This window comes from Pan paniscus, chromosome 11 (genome assembly GCF_029289425.2).
Source record: "Pan paniscus chromosome 11, NHGRI_mPanPan1-v2.0_pri, whole genome shotgun sequence".
NCBI lineage: Eukaryota > Metazoa > Chordata > Mammalia > Primates > Hominidae > Pan > Pan paniscus.
In genome coordinates this window covers 3,137,515-3,152,088 of record NC_073260.2, presented here as the reverse complement: position 1 = coordinate 3,152,088, position 14,574 = coordinate 3,137,515, and the positions used below count along the sequence as shown (strand labels likewise).

The window sequence follows — 14,574 nt, the reverse complement described above, 5'->3', positions numbered from 1 at the left end:
AACCTCTGCTCTGGAACTGTCCCACCCACTGACCCTCAGACACATAAACAGGGAGGCAGAGGAAACTAAGAAGTCCTCACTTCATGTCACTGACAGGCTCCTGGAAACCGTGGCTTGAAGCGGAAGGACACATAACAAAACCAGTTTTTTTTCTCTCTTCCACGTTATAAGGAAATGACGTTGACAGAAATGTCGTTATCTGAGGACCTGCCGTCTTCCTCGCACTTCGCGTGGCACTTTGCGGGAACCGTTGAGGCTGTGCAGTGAGCGCTTTCCGCACAGGGCGGGCAGCCTCCCTCACCTCCTGTCCCCTCCTCTTCGTGACACATGGGAAGGGGTCACCTTGACCAATATGTCTTTAAACTGCGCGTGTCCACTTAAATACGCACATTTTTTCAACAAATGTATTAGGAAATTTTTGAGAGATATGTGACAATTTGAAAAATCTTGCAGATGAGCCACACGGCCTAGAAATATCCAAAAAATTAAGAAAAGGCATGTCATGAATGCAGAGACCATATGTAGATGCTGTTTTATCATTTACTACCAAAAAATACATACAAATCTATTATAAAAAGTTACAATGCATCAAAACTCACACACGCAAAACTTACAGACCACACACAGCACCATTCACAGTACAGAGAAAGGTAAACCACTGTCAGGATACAGCGTAAGTCGGGGCCTGGCGGCTCATGGCTATCATCCAAGCACTTTGGGAGGCTGAGGCCGGTGGATCACTTGAGCCCAGGAGTTTAAGACCAGCCTGGGCAACATAGGGAGTCTCTGTCTCTGCAAAGAATTTTAAAATTAGCCAGGCACGGTGGTCCCAGCTACTTAGCAGGTTGAGGTGGGAGAACTACTTGAGCTCAGGAGGTCAAGGCTGCGGTGAGCCGAGATTGCACCACTGCACTCGAGCCTGGGTAGAGTGAGACCCTGTCTCAAAAAAAAAAAAAAAAAAAAGAAAATCATGGAGGAGAAAGGACATCTGCCTGAACAGGTATTTTTATGCAGGCGAAAGTGCCCTATTAGGGAAAAAATGCCACAAAGGACATGAATTAGGAAGGAAGAGGAGCGAGCACCGGTCAGGAGAGGCTGACTCTGCTGTTTGTGCACATGCTGCCGGGTGTATCGGCAGGACTGCCCTTAGCTATAAAGCCGCTAACCCTGAGCCTCGAACAAGAAAGACAAACAGCAGCTGCCAGTCTTCTGGTTGCACGAGAAGGCCTGGGCAATGAGAAACACTTTTCCAGATGCTTTGTCCCTGAAGCCAGGAAGTACCTTCCAGTAAGGGACTGCCTTTTACAGTGATTTCATCTTGCTGAATGCCCCTGGCCACGAAGAACTCATGAGTTCAACACCGAAGGCTTCATCAGTCTACCCGCTCCTCAAACACAATGAGCCTTACTCTAGATCTGGGGTCCTAAGGCCCTTTAGGGCTCATTACACAGTCCTCTCAGGACGGCCAACATGGTGGCAGAGAACCTCACAGAGGGAACATGATAACAGCTGGAAGGACTGCACCACTGAAGACGCCATCGTTGTTACAGGAAGAGCCGTGAAGGCTGTCGAGCCCACACAAACTCCCGCTGGAGAAAACTGTGTCCACAGGCTGTGTCTGACCTCACAGGATTTATGACAGAGCCAATCAAGGAAACCATGAGAGGTCGTGGATGTGGTCAAAAGGGTAGGGGAGAAGGGTTCCATGAGACGAATCGTGCAGCAACTCAAGAGAACAGAAGACGACGCTGTGGAGCCAAGTGCCTCCTCACCAGTGCCAAACACAAACGCACCATCACCTGGCAGGACTCTCAACACTCGAGACGGCTTTTGCTTTCTTCTATGACACGGACCCTTTTCTAAAACAGGCACTAAAACTAAAGCAAACAGTGGAAGGAAGACTGGGACCACACAGAAACCGTTTAGAGAAATAAAAAGCAAGAAAGCCAGACAGAAGGCACGACGTACCTCCATGAAGTGACACGGAACACGCCTGCCTCCCCTCTACTGCCTCCACCTCCTCTGCCGCTGCCACCTGGGGCAGGACAAAGGCCTTCACAAGGCTCCACCTGGGGCAGCCTGGCCGGGACAAAGGCCTTCACGAGGCTCCACCTGGGGCAGCCTGGCCGGGACAAAGGCCTTCACGAGGCTCCACCTGGGGCACTTCCTGAGCAGAAGGCCTACTTCTCTTTTGTGCGACGATCTTCTCTAGCCTCCTTTACTGTAAGAACACAGTACGGAACACGTGTAACACACAGAGTTTGTGTCAATCGACCGTTTGTTACTGGTAAGGCTTCCAGTCAACGGTGGGCTATGAGCTCAGTTTCTGGGGAGTCGCAGGTTATATACACATTTTTGACTGTACAGGAGCTGGCACCCCCCCCCAGCCCCCAAGTTGTCTGAGGGTCAACTGCACACGTAACGGGAGTGCTGCCCTTCTAACTGAGCCCCTGGAGGGCCGCCCAGATGTCCGGCAGATGTCCCACACCTTTTCCAGCTCAGCGTTGACAACGCACCATCCTAGAGCAACGGTGGCAAATTCTTTTTGGCCTGACAGAGACACTTAATGGAGAAAAAAGTGACAGAGTTCACACAGCCCCTTCAGGGCTAGCACGCTGGCACCCAGGAACCTTCCTGGGCGTGAGGCTGCTGTCACTAAGACCTTTCCTGTGGACCTCGCATCAGCAGGTGGAGACGGAAGCAGGGCCCTGGAGGAAGCCCCGATGGCCACCCCCGGCTTGGGAGCAAGGCTGGTCTCCACGAGGCCCCCCAGCTCCACTGCGCCCGCCCCAGCCTCATCGCGCCACACCCCAGCGACCACAGGCGAGTCTTGCTCTGTCATGTCCCCACACATCTGGACTGTGACCCCCGCTCCCTTTACCGGGCTTGTTCCTATTTGCCTTCCAGGTCTCCATCCGAATGCCACTTCATCTGAGTCTACCCCGACCGCTGTTCAACTGGCTCCCCCGCCCATGGCCCATGCTCAGCAGACCCTCCTTGCAGGTGGAGACCCAGCCAGGCAGCTTCACATCCAGCTCTGCTGCTTACTGGGTTTTGAGAATTGGGGTAAGTAACAATCTCTTCTTGCCTCAGTTGCTCCACCTGTAAAATGGAGATGCCAAGGAAGATTCATCTCCCAAGGGCAGTGTGAGGATCGGCTGGGTCAAAGGCACGAGTGCTGGCACAGCACACCCCCCGGAGCAGGGCCAGGACCAACATGCCCACTCAAAGGCCACGTCCCCACGACGGCCACACCTGCAGGGACTGACAAGCATGTGCTGGGGATGCAGGACCAGGGACACTGCTGGGCCCTTACGGGGAGTGACGACCAAGGAAGGAGAGAAGGAGAGAAGACAACTCAGGCTGGCAGAGCAGAAGGGGAGGCGGCCGCAGGAGCACCTGGAGTCAGGGACACCGTCATATGGAAGACGAGGGGAAGCCCTAAGCTGGGCTCGGGCCAGTTCACAAGAGGCTGCAGATCTTGGTGCAGACTTTGTTCTTTGTCTCAACAGCCACGGGCAGCCACTGATGTGCGTGGAGAACTCATAACCACCACGACGTCTGAGTGAAGGAAGACAGTGGCCAGTGAGCTGGGTGGCCAGCAAGCATAGAGCGCTGGCATCAGCCAGAGCCCTGAAGACCACCTGCTCCCCTCTCCCTCGCGCTGGGTCACACCCAGGCGACCCGTGGAGCTCTGGTGGCTACAGAGGCAGCATGGCCCAGTGGTGGCCAAGGCTGAGCCGTCTCTTCTCCACATCCAAGACCACGGACTCCGGGCACACAGAAAGGCATGGGTCTCCGGCTCAGCACCTGCAGGCACTTCCTCTATGAACATTTTCACCAGCGACACTCTCTGGCCTCAGCTTCGGGAGGAACTGGGCTGTGGAGAGCAGTTTCCATCGTAAGGATGATGTATGGAACTTCGCAGCCACCTTAGCTGAGGGAGCAGCCAGTCTCCCTCTGGGTCCGAAGTCACTGGCAGTCAGGGTCAGGGCCGGGATGGGGGCTGCACCCCACCAAGTCAACCCGGACCTCTCCCAGTCTAGACTCTGCAAGCCACCTGCCACCCACCACCTCCACTCAGCTGTCCCAGGCGTCGTCACAACGCTCCTGACCCTCCACCTCCTCCCCACTCCCTGCTCCGCACAGAGAGCCAGGTAGACAGCTCTCCTCCATGGGGCACCCGGAGACAGGACTGGCTGCTGCCCAAGGACAGAGGGCTGTGTGCCGGCCCCTGGGGAGACGCACGGTGTGCGGAGATGGGGCAGATGCTAGGTGGCAATGGTGATGTTTCTCCTTCAGCTGGACTAGACGGATATTCACAGGTATCTGAAACAGGCCGCCCTCTGAAACAGGCCGCAGCTGCCAGCTTAAATAAAGGCGACAGAAAAAACCCACCTTGCTTTCCCTCGAGTTTTGGCCAATCTGAGGCTTTCCTCACGACAGCAGGAAGAGCCAGCGCTGCAGCATCACCCAAACCACAGGCCCCCTGGCCAAACGGGTGCTCCAAAACCCAGCGTGCGCCCCGAGACTTACACGGGTGCACTCCTTGACACCTCTGATAAATAAAATACCGGGTGAATTCCCAGCGTCAGGAGTGCACATCTGAAGCCTGTCCTGTGCCAGCGACACCTGGAGCCCGTCCTGTGCCTGCGTCACGTGGAGCCCGTCCTGGGTCTGCGTCACCTGGAGCCCGTCCTGGGCCGGCGTCACCTGGTGCCCGTCCTGGGCCGGCGACACCTGGAGCCCGTCCTGGGCCTGCATCACCTGGTGCCCATCCTGTCCCACACCTGGAGCCTGTCTTGTGCCACACCTGGAGCCTGTCTTGTGCCACACCTGGAGCCCGTCCTGGGCTGGCGTCACCTAGAGCCCATCCTGTGCCACACCTGGAGCCCGTCCTGTGCCACACCTGGAGCCCGTCCTGGGCCTGCATCACCTGGTGCCCGTCCTGTGCCACACCTGGAGCCTGTCCTGGGCCGGCATCACCTGGAGCCTGTCCTGTGCCACACCTGGTGCCCGTCCTGTGCCACACCTGGAGCCTGTCTTGTGCCACACCTGGAGCCCATCCTGGGCCGGCGTCACCTGGAGCCCGTCCTGGGCCTGCATCACCTGGTGCCCGTCCTGTGCCACACCTGGAGCCTGCTCTGGGCCGGCGTCACTTGGAGCCTGTCCTGTGCCACACCTGGAGCCCATCCTGGGCCGGCGTCACCTGGAGCCTGTTCTGGGCCTGCATCACCTGGAGCCCGTCCTGTGCCACACCTGGAGCCCATCCTGTGCCGGTGACACCTGGAGCCCATCCTGTGCCAGTGTCCAAGTAGAATTTTCCAAAAGCTAAACACACGATTCTCACACAAACGCAGAGTGAACGTGCATCAACAATGTTCTTCCACTGGGACTGCTGAAGGAAAGGGTGAGGCCAGGTGGGGAGCACAGAGAATAGTGCTATCTGCCCCCAGGGACAGTGCACAAAGAAACTGTCCTATGGGGCAAGAAAACCACAACCTTTGGGCTTTCCTTGTCTACCAGACAGATGAGGTCGGCGAGCTCACGAGTAACCACAGAGCCTGGGCCCTTAATCAGCAGTGAACAGCAGGATAAACACACAGATGTCCGTGCCCCAGGTCACAGCCCTTGGGCGAGCCTGTGCAACACCCCAACATGATGCTGAGAGGACACAAGACTCAGCTTTTTGTCCTATTTCCAGGTTTTACCTAATATTTCCTTAGCAACAGGATGCAGAAAACTAGTCAGACGGGGAAACTGATCAGCCAGGGGCCAGGAACAAGAGCCGTGCCCCGGGCAGGAGCGAAACACGCTGCTCCGCATCTCGGGTGCGTGCCCACCTCCCTGCACCCTCTCATGCTCCAAGAAGACAAGACATGGCCTTCGGTAACTTTTGCCCAAACACTGTCTACATGACCTGAAACCACAATTCTACCAGGAAGGCACAGACTTCCCCTTTGTTCCCTGAGGATCCCTCACACTTCAGGGAACCCTGAGCTGGCCTTCCAAAGACAACGCTCCCCGGGCCTCCTTCCCGCCTCGCAATCCAGGCCCTGAGCAAGCCCGGCGGGCAGCCTCCTCCCACCTGGCTGTGCCAACCCTCCCTCTGCCCCTCAGGCCCCAGCTGCCACGCGCGGCCTGGCCTCTCTCACACATCCCACTGTGCTCCGCTGGTTTCTGGCCTTCAGTTCTCCAGAGAGCAGCCAGAGAGTTTTACCTAGAAACCAGGTTTCCCTGCTTAAAATTGTTCTTTGGCATTCTGTTGCTCAGGAAGAAGACAAGCACTGTTCACTGAGCCTGCATCTGCCTGCTGCGGGGCCCTCAGGGACCTCGTGGTCGCCCCCTTGAGCGACCAAGGCCCTATCAAAGTCCTTTTAGCCGGGCATGGTGGTACCTGCCCATCGTCCCAGCTACTCAGGACGCTGAGGCAGGAGGGTCCCTTGAGCCCAGGAGTTCAAAGCCAACCCGGACCACACGAAGAGACCGATCTCTAAAACAAAAGGTCCCCTGGACACTGCAGTCTTGGCAGTCTCGGGTCCTCTGTGCTGGCCATGCCCCTGGCGGGGCCTTCACCTCGCGGCTCCTCTCCCAAGTCGCTGCCCTCTGACGCCTTGCTCTACCACCCAGGGCCACACCAGTTTCTTTCTAATTGGTCTGTTCATTTTTCTAGGAGTTACAACCTATAGGTAACTTATTTATTTTAATTTGAGGCAGGTCTCACTCCGTCACCCAGGCTGGAGTACAGGAGCGTGATCACGGCTCACTGCAGCCTCAACCTCCTGGGCTCGAGTGATCTTCCCATCTCAGCCTCCTAAGTGGCTGGGGCCACAGGAGTGGGGATCTTGCTATGTTGCCCAGGCTGGTCTTGAACTCCTGGGCTCAAGTGATCCTCCCACCTTCCAAAGTACCGGGATTACAGGCGGGAGCCACTGCCCCGGCCACTTCCTTGTTTTATTTGTCTTCCTGTTGACTGTCTGCTACTCCCTCTAAAGCACAGGCTTCCTCAGGCGGGGACCTCCCTGCTTTGTTCCCTGCTGTTCCTCCAACAGATGAATTTCCAGCGCAAATTCATCCCGGAGCGTGAATTCACACAGAGCCCCTGCACACACTGCAGGGCGAGGGAAGTCCAGCTCCATCCACCAGTCCGCAGGGGCAGCACCTCGACCTGCCTCGGTAGAGCTACGCTCCCAACAACACCACCCCACTCAGGGTCAGTCCTGGTGAAGGGGCACGCGGGCACCCCACGTCGCCTTTGTCTGTCCTTGAAAGAATGCCAGGCCGTGTGCTCAGGGAAGGCCGAGCAGATGAGGGAGAATTTCAGTTACACAGGCCTCCCTCAGCAGCTGAACAGGCGCCAGGAGTCCCGGCAAGGACTCGGCAGATGGACGGTATTCATGGCAACACAAAAGATATGGTAGTCCATATTATCAAATCAAATACAAAACACGTAAAAGGCTTAGCTTCAGGGCACTGGCCTCATTCAACGGGTACCCTCCCCTTCTCCTGCTCTGCCCACCTGTCTAGCTCTGAACCTCTAAAGCAGAATGCAAATGGCCTGCTTTCATTGGGCCTCTGGGGTTAGAGCCAGCTGAGAGGCACAGGGTGTGGGCAGGGGCGGGGGTGCCCAACCCAGCACAGCCAGGGGGTTCCAAAGGGAGGCAGAAATGAGACCGCAGGTCTATTCTCACTTCTGCTCAAGAGCCTGGCTATTTTAGGACTCCAGTCTTAAAAATACTTGGGAAATAATTAAGCTTCTATATATAGTAGATTAACATTTATTTCAAATGTGCTTGTCAAATAACTCTAATACTGAATCTAACAAGGTTAACTCTTTGCTGCTTGTCACGTTCTAATGAAAAAGTCTACAGAAGTCTAATGTATAGTCCAGTATCAATTCATTCTAGAAAATGATTACAGTAAAGATAAAACAATCTCCCAAGTTGAAAGGCAACTAGAGAGCTGTGTTTAAGGGACAGAGGTCCACTGCAGCCTCTCCTTCCTGAGTCAGGGCCATGCTGGGGTCTCGAACTCCGCACACCAGTCCCTGGAGAAGACCCTCTCTGGGTGGAGCCCCCTCTTGGCTGAGCAAAGGTCTTCTTAGCTAAGCTCCAAGTTCAAGGCACAAGTTTGGAATAACAGGCCTGGGTAGAAATGAAACCCACCTAGCGACCAGGAGAGCCTAACACAAATCACCTAGAAGTTGCCAAGGGCTGGTCTGAGAAAACCCGGGCACACGCTACGGTCGCCTCATCTGGGGACTGAGGGCAGGGCTGGGTCCCATGGACTTTTGATCCCCAGCATTTAACTCAATTCTGGTAAACCAAAACTACACGTTCTTCAGCCTCGAAGGGTGCTCCGAGGTGACAGCAATTCCAATGCTGTTTATCTGTTGGTAGGGAATGACAGTCCCTCAGCCCGTCCTCTGTCAGGGAAGCCCAAGCAGTGCTTATGACCTGGGTCACCTGGGTCACCCCATGGCACGACGACCGGCATGACACAGCGGAGACGGCTCCCTGGACGTGGCTGTAAGGCCCTCTTAGCAAACCATCCCGTCTTACTTCAACAACAAGTAAGTGGCCTGGGTCTCTCGGTGTAGTCTCAGATGCACCAACCACAGCCACTGGGGAGGCCAGCGGGGAGCCCGGCTGCTCCGATGCACCATCCTTTCTGTAAAATACTCATGTGGTCGCCACAGCGGGGCTGCATTAAGCCATTTCTGGGCCCGTAAGGAGACAGGAGGCCTCCACTGCCCAACTCTTCCTCCTTCCACCCTCTCCATCCTCCAGAGTCCAATGAGCACCTGGCGGCTCTCACGGGCCGTCAGCCCCGCCAAATGCCCGCTGACACCTGCATGTCCCCCTCCCTCTGGCCCTTATTGTTTCTTTTTCCAGTAAACGGACAATGAGCCTGTGGGGAACACCAAGTTCTAATTCATCTCCAAGAAGCCTGCAGCCTAGTCGAGTAGACAAGAAACCAGACCAAGTGGGACAGAGGAGCTGGCAGCAATCACAGAATGCCCTACCCTTCCTTCAGGAGATGTCGGATGTGTCCAGCTCCCAACCCCCACCTGTCCTCTACAAAGACACAGGAATGAACTGCCATGGCTCCAGGTCACCCACACCTGGACACCCATCCCGGCCTGTCACTCAGCTGCGTGACCGTGACTATCCCACGCAACCTCACGTGCTATCACCTGCAACATGAGCGCCCCCGCACTCCTGAGGACAGGTGTGGGAGGACTCGGCCTGTTCCACGCAACCTCACGTGCTATCATCTACAACATAAGCGTTCCCGCCCTCCTGAGGGCAGGTCTGGGAGGACTCAGCCTGTTGTGGGTGGCAGCCTGCCGTTTTCTCAGGCTGACCAAGTGAAGGAGATGGGAGGGAACAGGCACCAGGGCCACAGAGGGCGCACGGGGACACAGGCCCTGCCTTTAGGGTGCACCCTCTTGTCCACTCAAGACTGCAGAGGCATTTCGGAGATCTCACCGGTCAGACGGGCCAAAGTGTAGCCCCAGGCCCTGGTGCCTCATCTTCCATCACAAACCCAGCAACCATCACTGCCAGGCAGATCTTCAGGAACCCAACAAGGTTTTGTTCTGCAAAGTACTTAGAAGTGACAGGCTTAAGCCAAATCTCCACAAACACTAGAATGACACTTGGTCACACCAAACAGTACACCTTTTGTTTCTTAAGCCACCTTCTTATAAGAAAAAACATTTATTTTCCCAACCTTGAAAAAGCCAGTCAAGAGCTAAAGTTCAATCCAAATTTCTGAGGAAAACAAAGGTGCCCTGGCCTGTCCTGCTCCTTCCAGCTGGAGGCTCCTGGGAAGCAGAGCCCGCACCTAACCATCCTCTCCAGCAGCCACAGGCATGGAGAACGCAGGGCGTGGCGGGTGCTGGCCAGGGGGACCAGTGGGAGAAGGCGGCTGGACACTCTAGGTAGAAGTGGGGGCCCAAGCCATGGCCTGTGTGCCCCCAAGGGATCAGCAGGATGACCTAAGTCACAGGTGATTGATCAGGGCCACAGGTGACTGATCTGAGTCAGGTCAACAGGGACATAAGAAAACATGAGAATGTTGACAACGGGAATGCCTGCATGCAGCCAGACCCCTACACTGCCACAGGCAATGGGCGCCCTATCCCTGTGGGACAGCTCCACGCAGGGATGACAGACAGGGAGCCAGGCACCAAGCAGACAGTTCTGAGCTGGCAGGTCTGGGCTGGGGCTGTGGAGAAGCAGGCATTTCTAACAAGGCCCTAAGTGGCCCTACTTTGAGAGTCCCAGCCTCAGAACAGCTCCGGGGACTCCTCAGTGCCAAGGGCCTTTCATCCCTTTCTACCCGGACTCCACCTCCCACAAGCCTCATGGGCACAGCTTGGCTCTCAGGACTGTAAACCAAAAATAAAATCCTCAGTCCCCTAACTGACTGAACTGAACCCCCTCTTGGCCAAGGAGACCCCAGGGCAACCTGAGGAAAGAAATTCCAGGCCCTGACGGCAAGGGAGGTCAGACACGCCTGGTTACACCACCTCCCTTTGGAGTTTAGGCAGAGCTGGCCAGCGTGATGAAACAGAGATCACAGACAGACAGCACAGCCTCAGCAGCGACGACACCAAACTCCAGCCTGACTCGGGTACAGCACCGCATGACAAACAGCACACCCTGCAGGAAATCAAAATATTTCACCCCCAAATACATTTATTTCCCTGACATATTTGAAATGGTCCTGCAAACCTGTCTTTTGTGAGGGAAATTTGCATCTGTAGAGAATCTCCCTCCCTTTCTAGGTCTTTCCTGGATCTAGCAGACATTTAACGAGTCTGACAGCATTCAGGTCTGAAAAGAGACATTTACCCTCTATTCTCCCCAAGGCTGCTGCCTGTGAGGCTTCATCTACTTAACCTTGGCCTCCACAGCCCCTTTAGCTTAACTCAAGCATTTCTCTTTGCTGACTTCAAGTCTTTAGACAAAGCTTAACTCTTTCAATCAATTGCCAGTCAGAATCCACCTATGATCTGTAAACCTACCCCTTCCTATACCTTACATGTACTGATTTATGTCTCTCTGCCTATAACTTCTGTCTCCCTAAAATGTATAAAATCAAATTAACGTGACTGCCTAGAGCACACTTTCTTAGGACCTCTTGACACTGTTCCCCGGGCCATGGCCACTACACTTATTGGCTCAGAACAAACCTCTTTCAGTATTTTATAGTTTGGCTTTTTAGCCAACAGGACCCTCTGCCTGGGCTCCCTGAAGCCCTCTCCCTGCTGCCTGGTCAGGTCACTGCTGTCTTTCACTTTCAGCCATATCCTCCTCCAGTCTCAGTCTCAGGCACAAGCCTGTTCTTCCTGTCGTGACTGGGAAGACAGTCAGACCCACTAAAGGAGGCTTACTGAGTTGAGTTCATCACACCACTGGGTATGGACGTTACTGTGTGGCTCTCAGGAGTGGCCTTTCTTCTGAGCTCCGGGGACAGTTCTCAAGGCTGCCTATGTGCTGCTTCGGTTACAGAATTTGCAATATTTGAATCTGGTACGATCTTTAGACTTCAGCAACTCAACTGAAAAAAAAAAAAAAATCAAAACCAAAACCCACAAAAAAACTGACCAAGTCCTGCCAGGGCCACCTGCATTTTAATGAACATATCTGTTTCTGCCACTGAATAACACACAAGAACTGAAGGGTTCCCTACGTGATTGAATTACTTGTTTGTTTTCCTAAAAGCAGTGTCTAAAAACCCCACTGAACAGTTTTTCTGTCCATCTCTTCCAGTCTCTGACCTCAGTTCTGAGTCAGGTCAACAGGGACATAAGAAAACATGAGATCAAAGAGGAGGAATCCATTAGAATCAAAAGGCCCCAGCTCTCTAAGAGGAGAATGCATTTTAAAGATAACCATTTACAGTAACATACAAAAGCCCTACTTAGACTTGAAAAAAAGTTTCTTTACAAATCTGTTTGCGATGAGAAAAATACAGCAGGATTGGGTGTAAGGCATAAAAACAAAGGTGCAGGAAGAAAGAGTAGCAATTTGTTACAGATCTTGCCCACTGAAACATGTAATTTGAGGTTAGCACAACACAGGAAGTCCTGCCAAACCTCACTGGGTCGGGAGGACCTCCTACTTCAGTGATTTAAATACCATTTTAAGGGAGGGGTGTTGTGAATGCCCCCTCCCACGCCAACTCTGACCTGTAGAGCAGGCGAGTAACTTCGTGACTGGTTAACAACGTGCGACCAGATGAAAGCACTAAACAATAAAGTGCGGAACACTACCAGCAGTTTGGTGAAAGATTTCTCAAAGGCTGTGCATCTGTGATCAAGGAGCCCACCAATGAAATGCTTTGTAGAGTTAAAAAAAAATTGCTTTATAGGTTGTTTTGGGGTATTACAGAGAAGTCTCCAGAGTATTTGGATTTCTAAGTTGTGGGTTCACTTTGAGCACCCACTATATGGCCAGCGATCCGAACCAGAAAGTTAATGATGAAGGTTCAAAGGGAATGGGGTGGCTACGAGTGTGGAATAGGAATGAGGGATCCTCAGAGAACAGGAATTCTGGGCACTGAGGATGGGGTGTGTGGATGCTAGGAAACAGCTAGGGTAGGAGGCCTGGAAGGTCAATGAAGTTCTTGGGGCTCAAAACATAGGTATTTTGAGAGCTGGGATACGGGAGGGCTTCCCTATCCCCAAGTGTGCGGTGAGGGCTGCGGGAGAATGGTTTCATTTTGACTTGAGACAGCACAACTCGTCAGGATCTAACGGGGATTAACTGGGGGAGACATGGGGAGCAGCTGGCTTAGTCCCCTGCCCCTGGAAAGGCCAGGGTTGGTCCGAGTCGGGTGCCTCTGTGGGGCAGGAGCTGGCTCTGCGGTAAGGAAAGAAATACGGGGGAGGGGCCCCGGGACCCGCCTTCTGGGGCGGTCGCAAGGGGTCCCGGAAGGCCGCGGTCCCGGGGGTCGGGGGTCCCCGCGCGGTGGCGCGCCTCACCTCGCACATCCCCAGCCAGGGCCCGCCAGGTGGGCGCGTAGCCGATGCAGTGGCCACACCACGACGAGTAGAACTGCACGAGCCACGCGGCCGAGCTGTTGGCGGTGGCCCCGCGCACGCTGCCGCTGTCCAGCACCCACACGGCGTCCTCGCCCGCGCGGTACAGCCGCGCCGCACCGCCCGCGCCCGGCCCCACCGCCGCCGCCGCTAGCAGCACTAGCAGCCGCGGCAGCCGTGCGGCCCGCGGCGGGGGCGAGCGCCGGGCTCTCAGCGCAGGTCCCGCTCCGATTCCCGGGCTGCGCGCCACCGCCGCCCCGGCCGCCGCCATGTTGGAAGTGCCGCCGGCGCGCTGAACTTTCACCCTGGCAACCACCGTCACGTGCGCCGGCGCGCCCGGCCCCGCCCCCGCGCGCCCAGTCCTGTTCCGCCCCGCCCCCGCACGTCTGACCCCGCCCTCTCTCCCCGCCCCCGCCCTATGGCCCCGCCCCCGCCCATGCGTGGCAGCCCCGCCCCCAAGAGTCTGATGGCGCCATCTCCCCGCCCAGGCGTGGCAGGCTCCGCCCAGGCCCCGCCCCACCCCGCCGCGCGTTCCCCAAACCCCTTCCCTGAACAGGGCCAGGTGGCCACATTTAGCAAATGGAAGTGCACGACGCCAGGTTCAACGTGAATTTCAGACAAACAGTGAGTCGGTTTTTCAGCCTAGGTCTGTGCCATGCCTGAAATACAAATTTAACAAGACATTCTTAGACGTAAAAAACTATTCCGGGGTTCTTTTACTTGGCAACCCCACCTGGGGCTTCAGAGGGTCTGCAAGCCAGCCTCGACTTTTTAATATGATATTGGAACGCTTAGAAAATGCAGCAAAAAACATCCACTCAAAGTCAGATGTGTTGTGTGCTACCTTTTAGGATGTTCCAGTCGAATGCAGCTTCACGATTTGGAAATGAAATCATATGACTTTTTTGCTTCATTGAACAGGATACCTGATTTTTTGTTGTTGTTGTTCCTATTCCTAATTTTTACACATGTCAAGATTTTCTCTGAACTGTGTGACCAAAACAAAACAAGGGAGTGGGCGAGCCTGGGCAACATAGCGAGAGCCCATCTCTTAAAAAAAAGAAAAAAGCCGGGCATGGTGGTGCACACCTGTAGTCCCAGCTACTTGAGGGGCTAAGGTGGAGGATGGCTTGAGCCTGGGAGCTTGAGGCTGCAGTGAGCCGTGACTCTGCCACTGCACTCCAGCCTGGATGACAGAGCGAGACCTTGTCTCAAAATAAATAGATAACTGTATTGTGGGGTTCTGTGTAAGATTTTGTTTAAAAGGTTTTGCTGCTAACAATGGTTAACCCCAGATGAGAGGATTCTCCCCAGAGGGCCCCTGGCCAAGGCGTCTGCTCCCTTTTCCTCACGTCCTGCGTCTCCCCGTTCACGTTTCCTTCCATCACCCACGTTTCCTGGCTTCTGCTCTGTGCCAAGCCCTGGAGACAAATCAAGAACAAAACCGAGCCCCCAGTGTCCCTGGCCTGCATTTGGGCAGACCCAAAACAAACCAACGCGTAAAGCAGCCACCGCGTGCT

At 54.9% G+C, this 14,574-nt stretch overlaps 1 protein-coding gene across 1 annotated transcript in view; it reads right to left on the bottom strand.

Annotated features, from left to right (window-relative positions):
- The window catches only part of QSOX2 (quiescin sulfhydryl oxidase 2), a 39,223-nt gene extending 25,889 nt beyond the window's left edge, over positions 1 to 13,334 (bottom strand). Inside the window, exon 1 of the mRNA XM_034929504.3 lies at positions 12,998 to 13,334. Within this exon, the coding sequence (XP_034785395.1) occupies positions 12,998 to 13,325 (328 nt within the window). The 5' untranslated portion in view covers positions 13,326 to 13,334. The remainder of the gene's footprint in view (positions 1 to 12,997) is intronic.
- Positions 13,335 to 14,574: the final 1,240 nt, after the last annotated feature.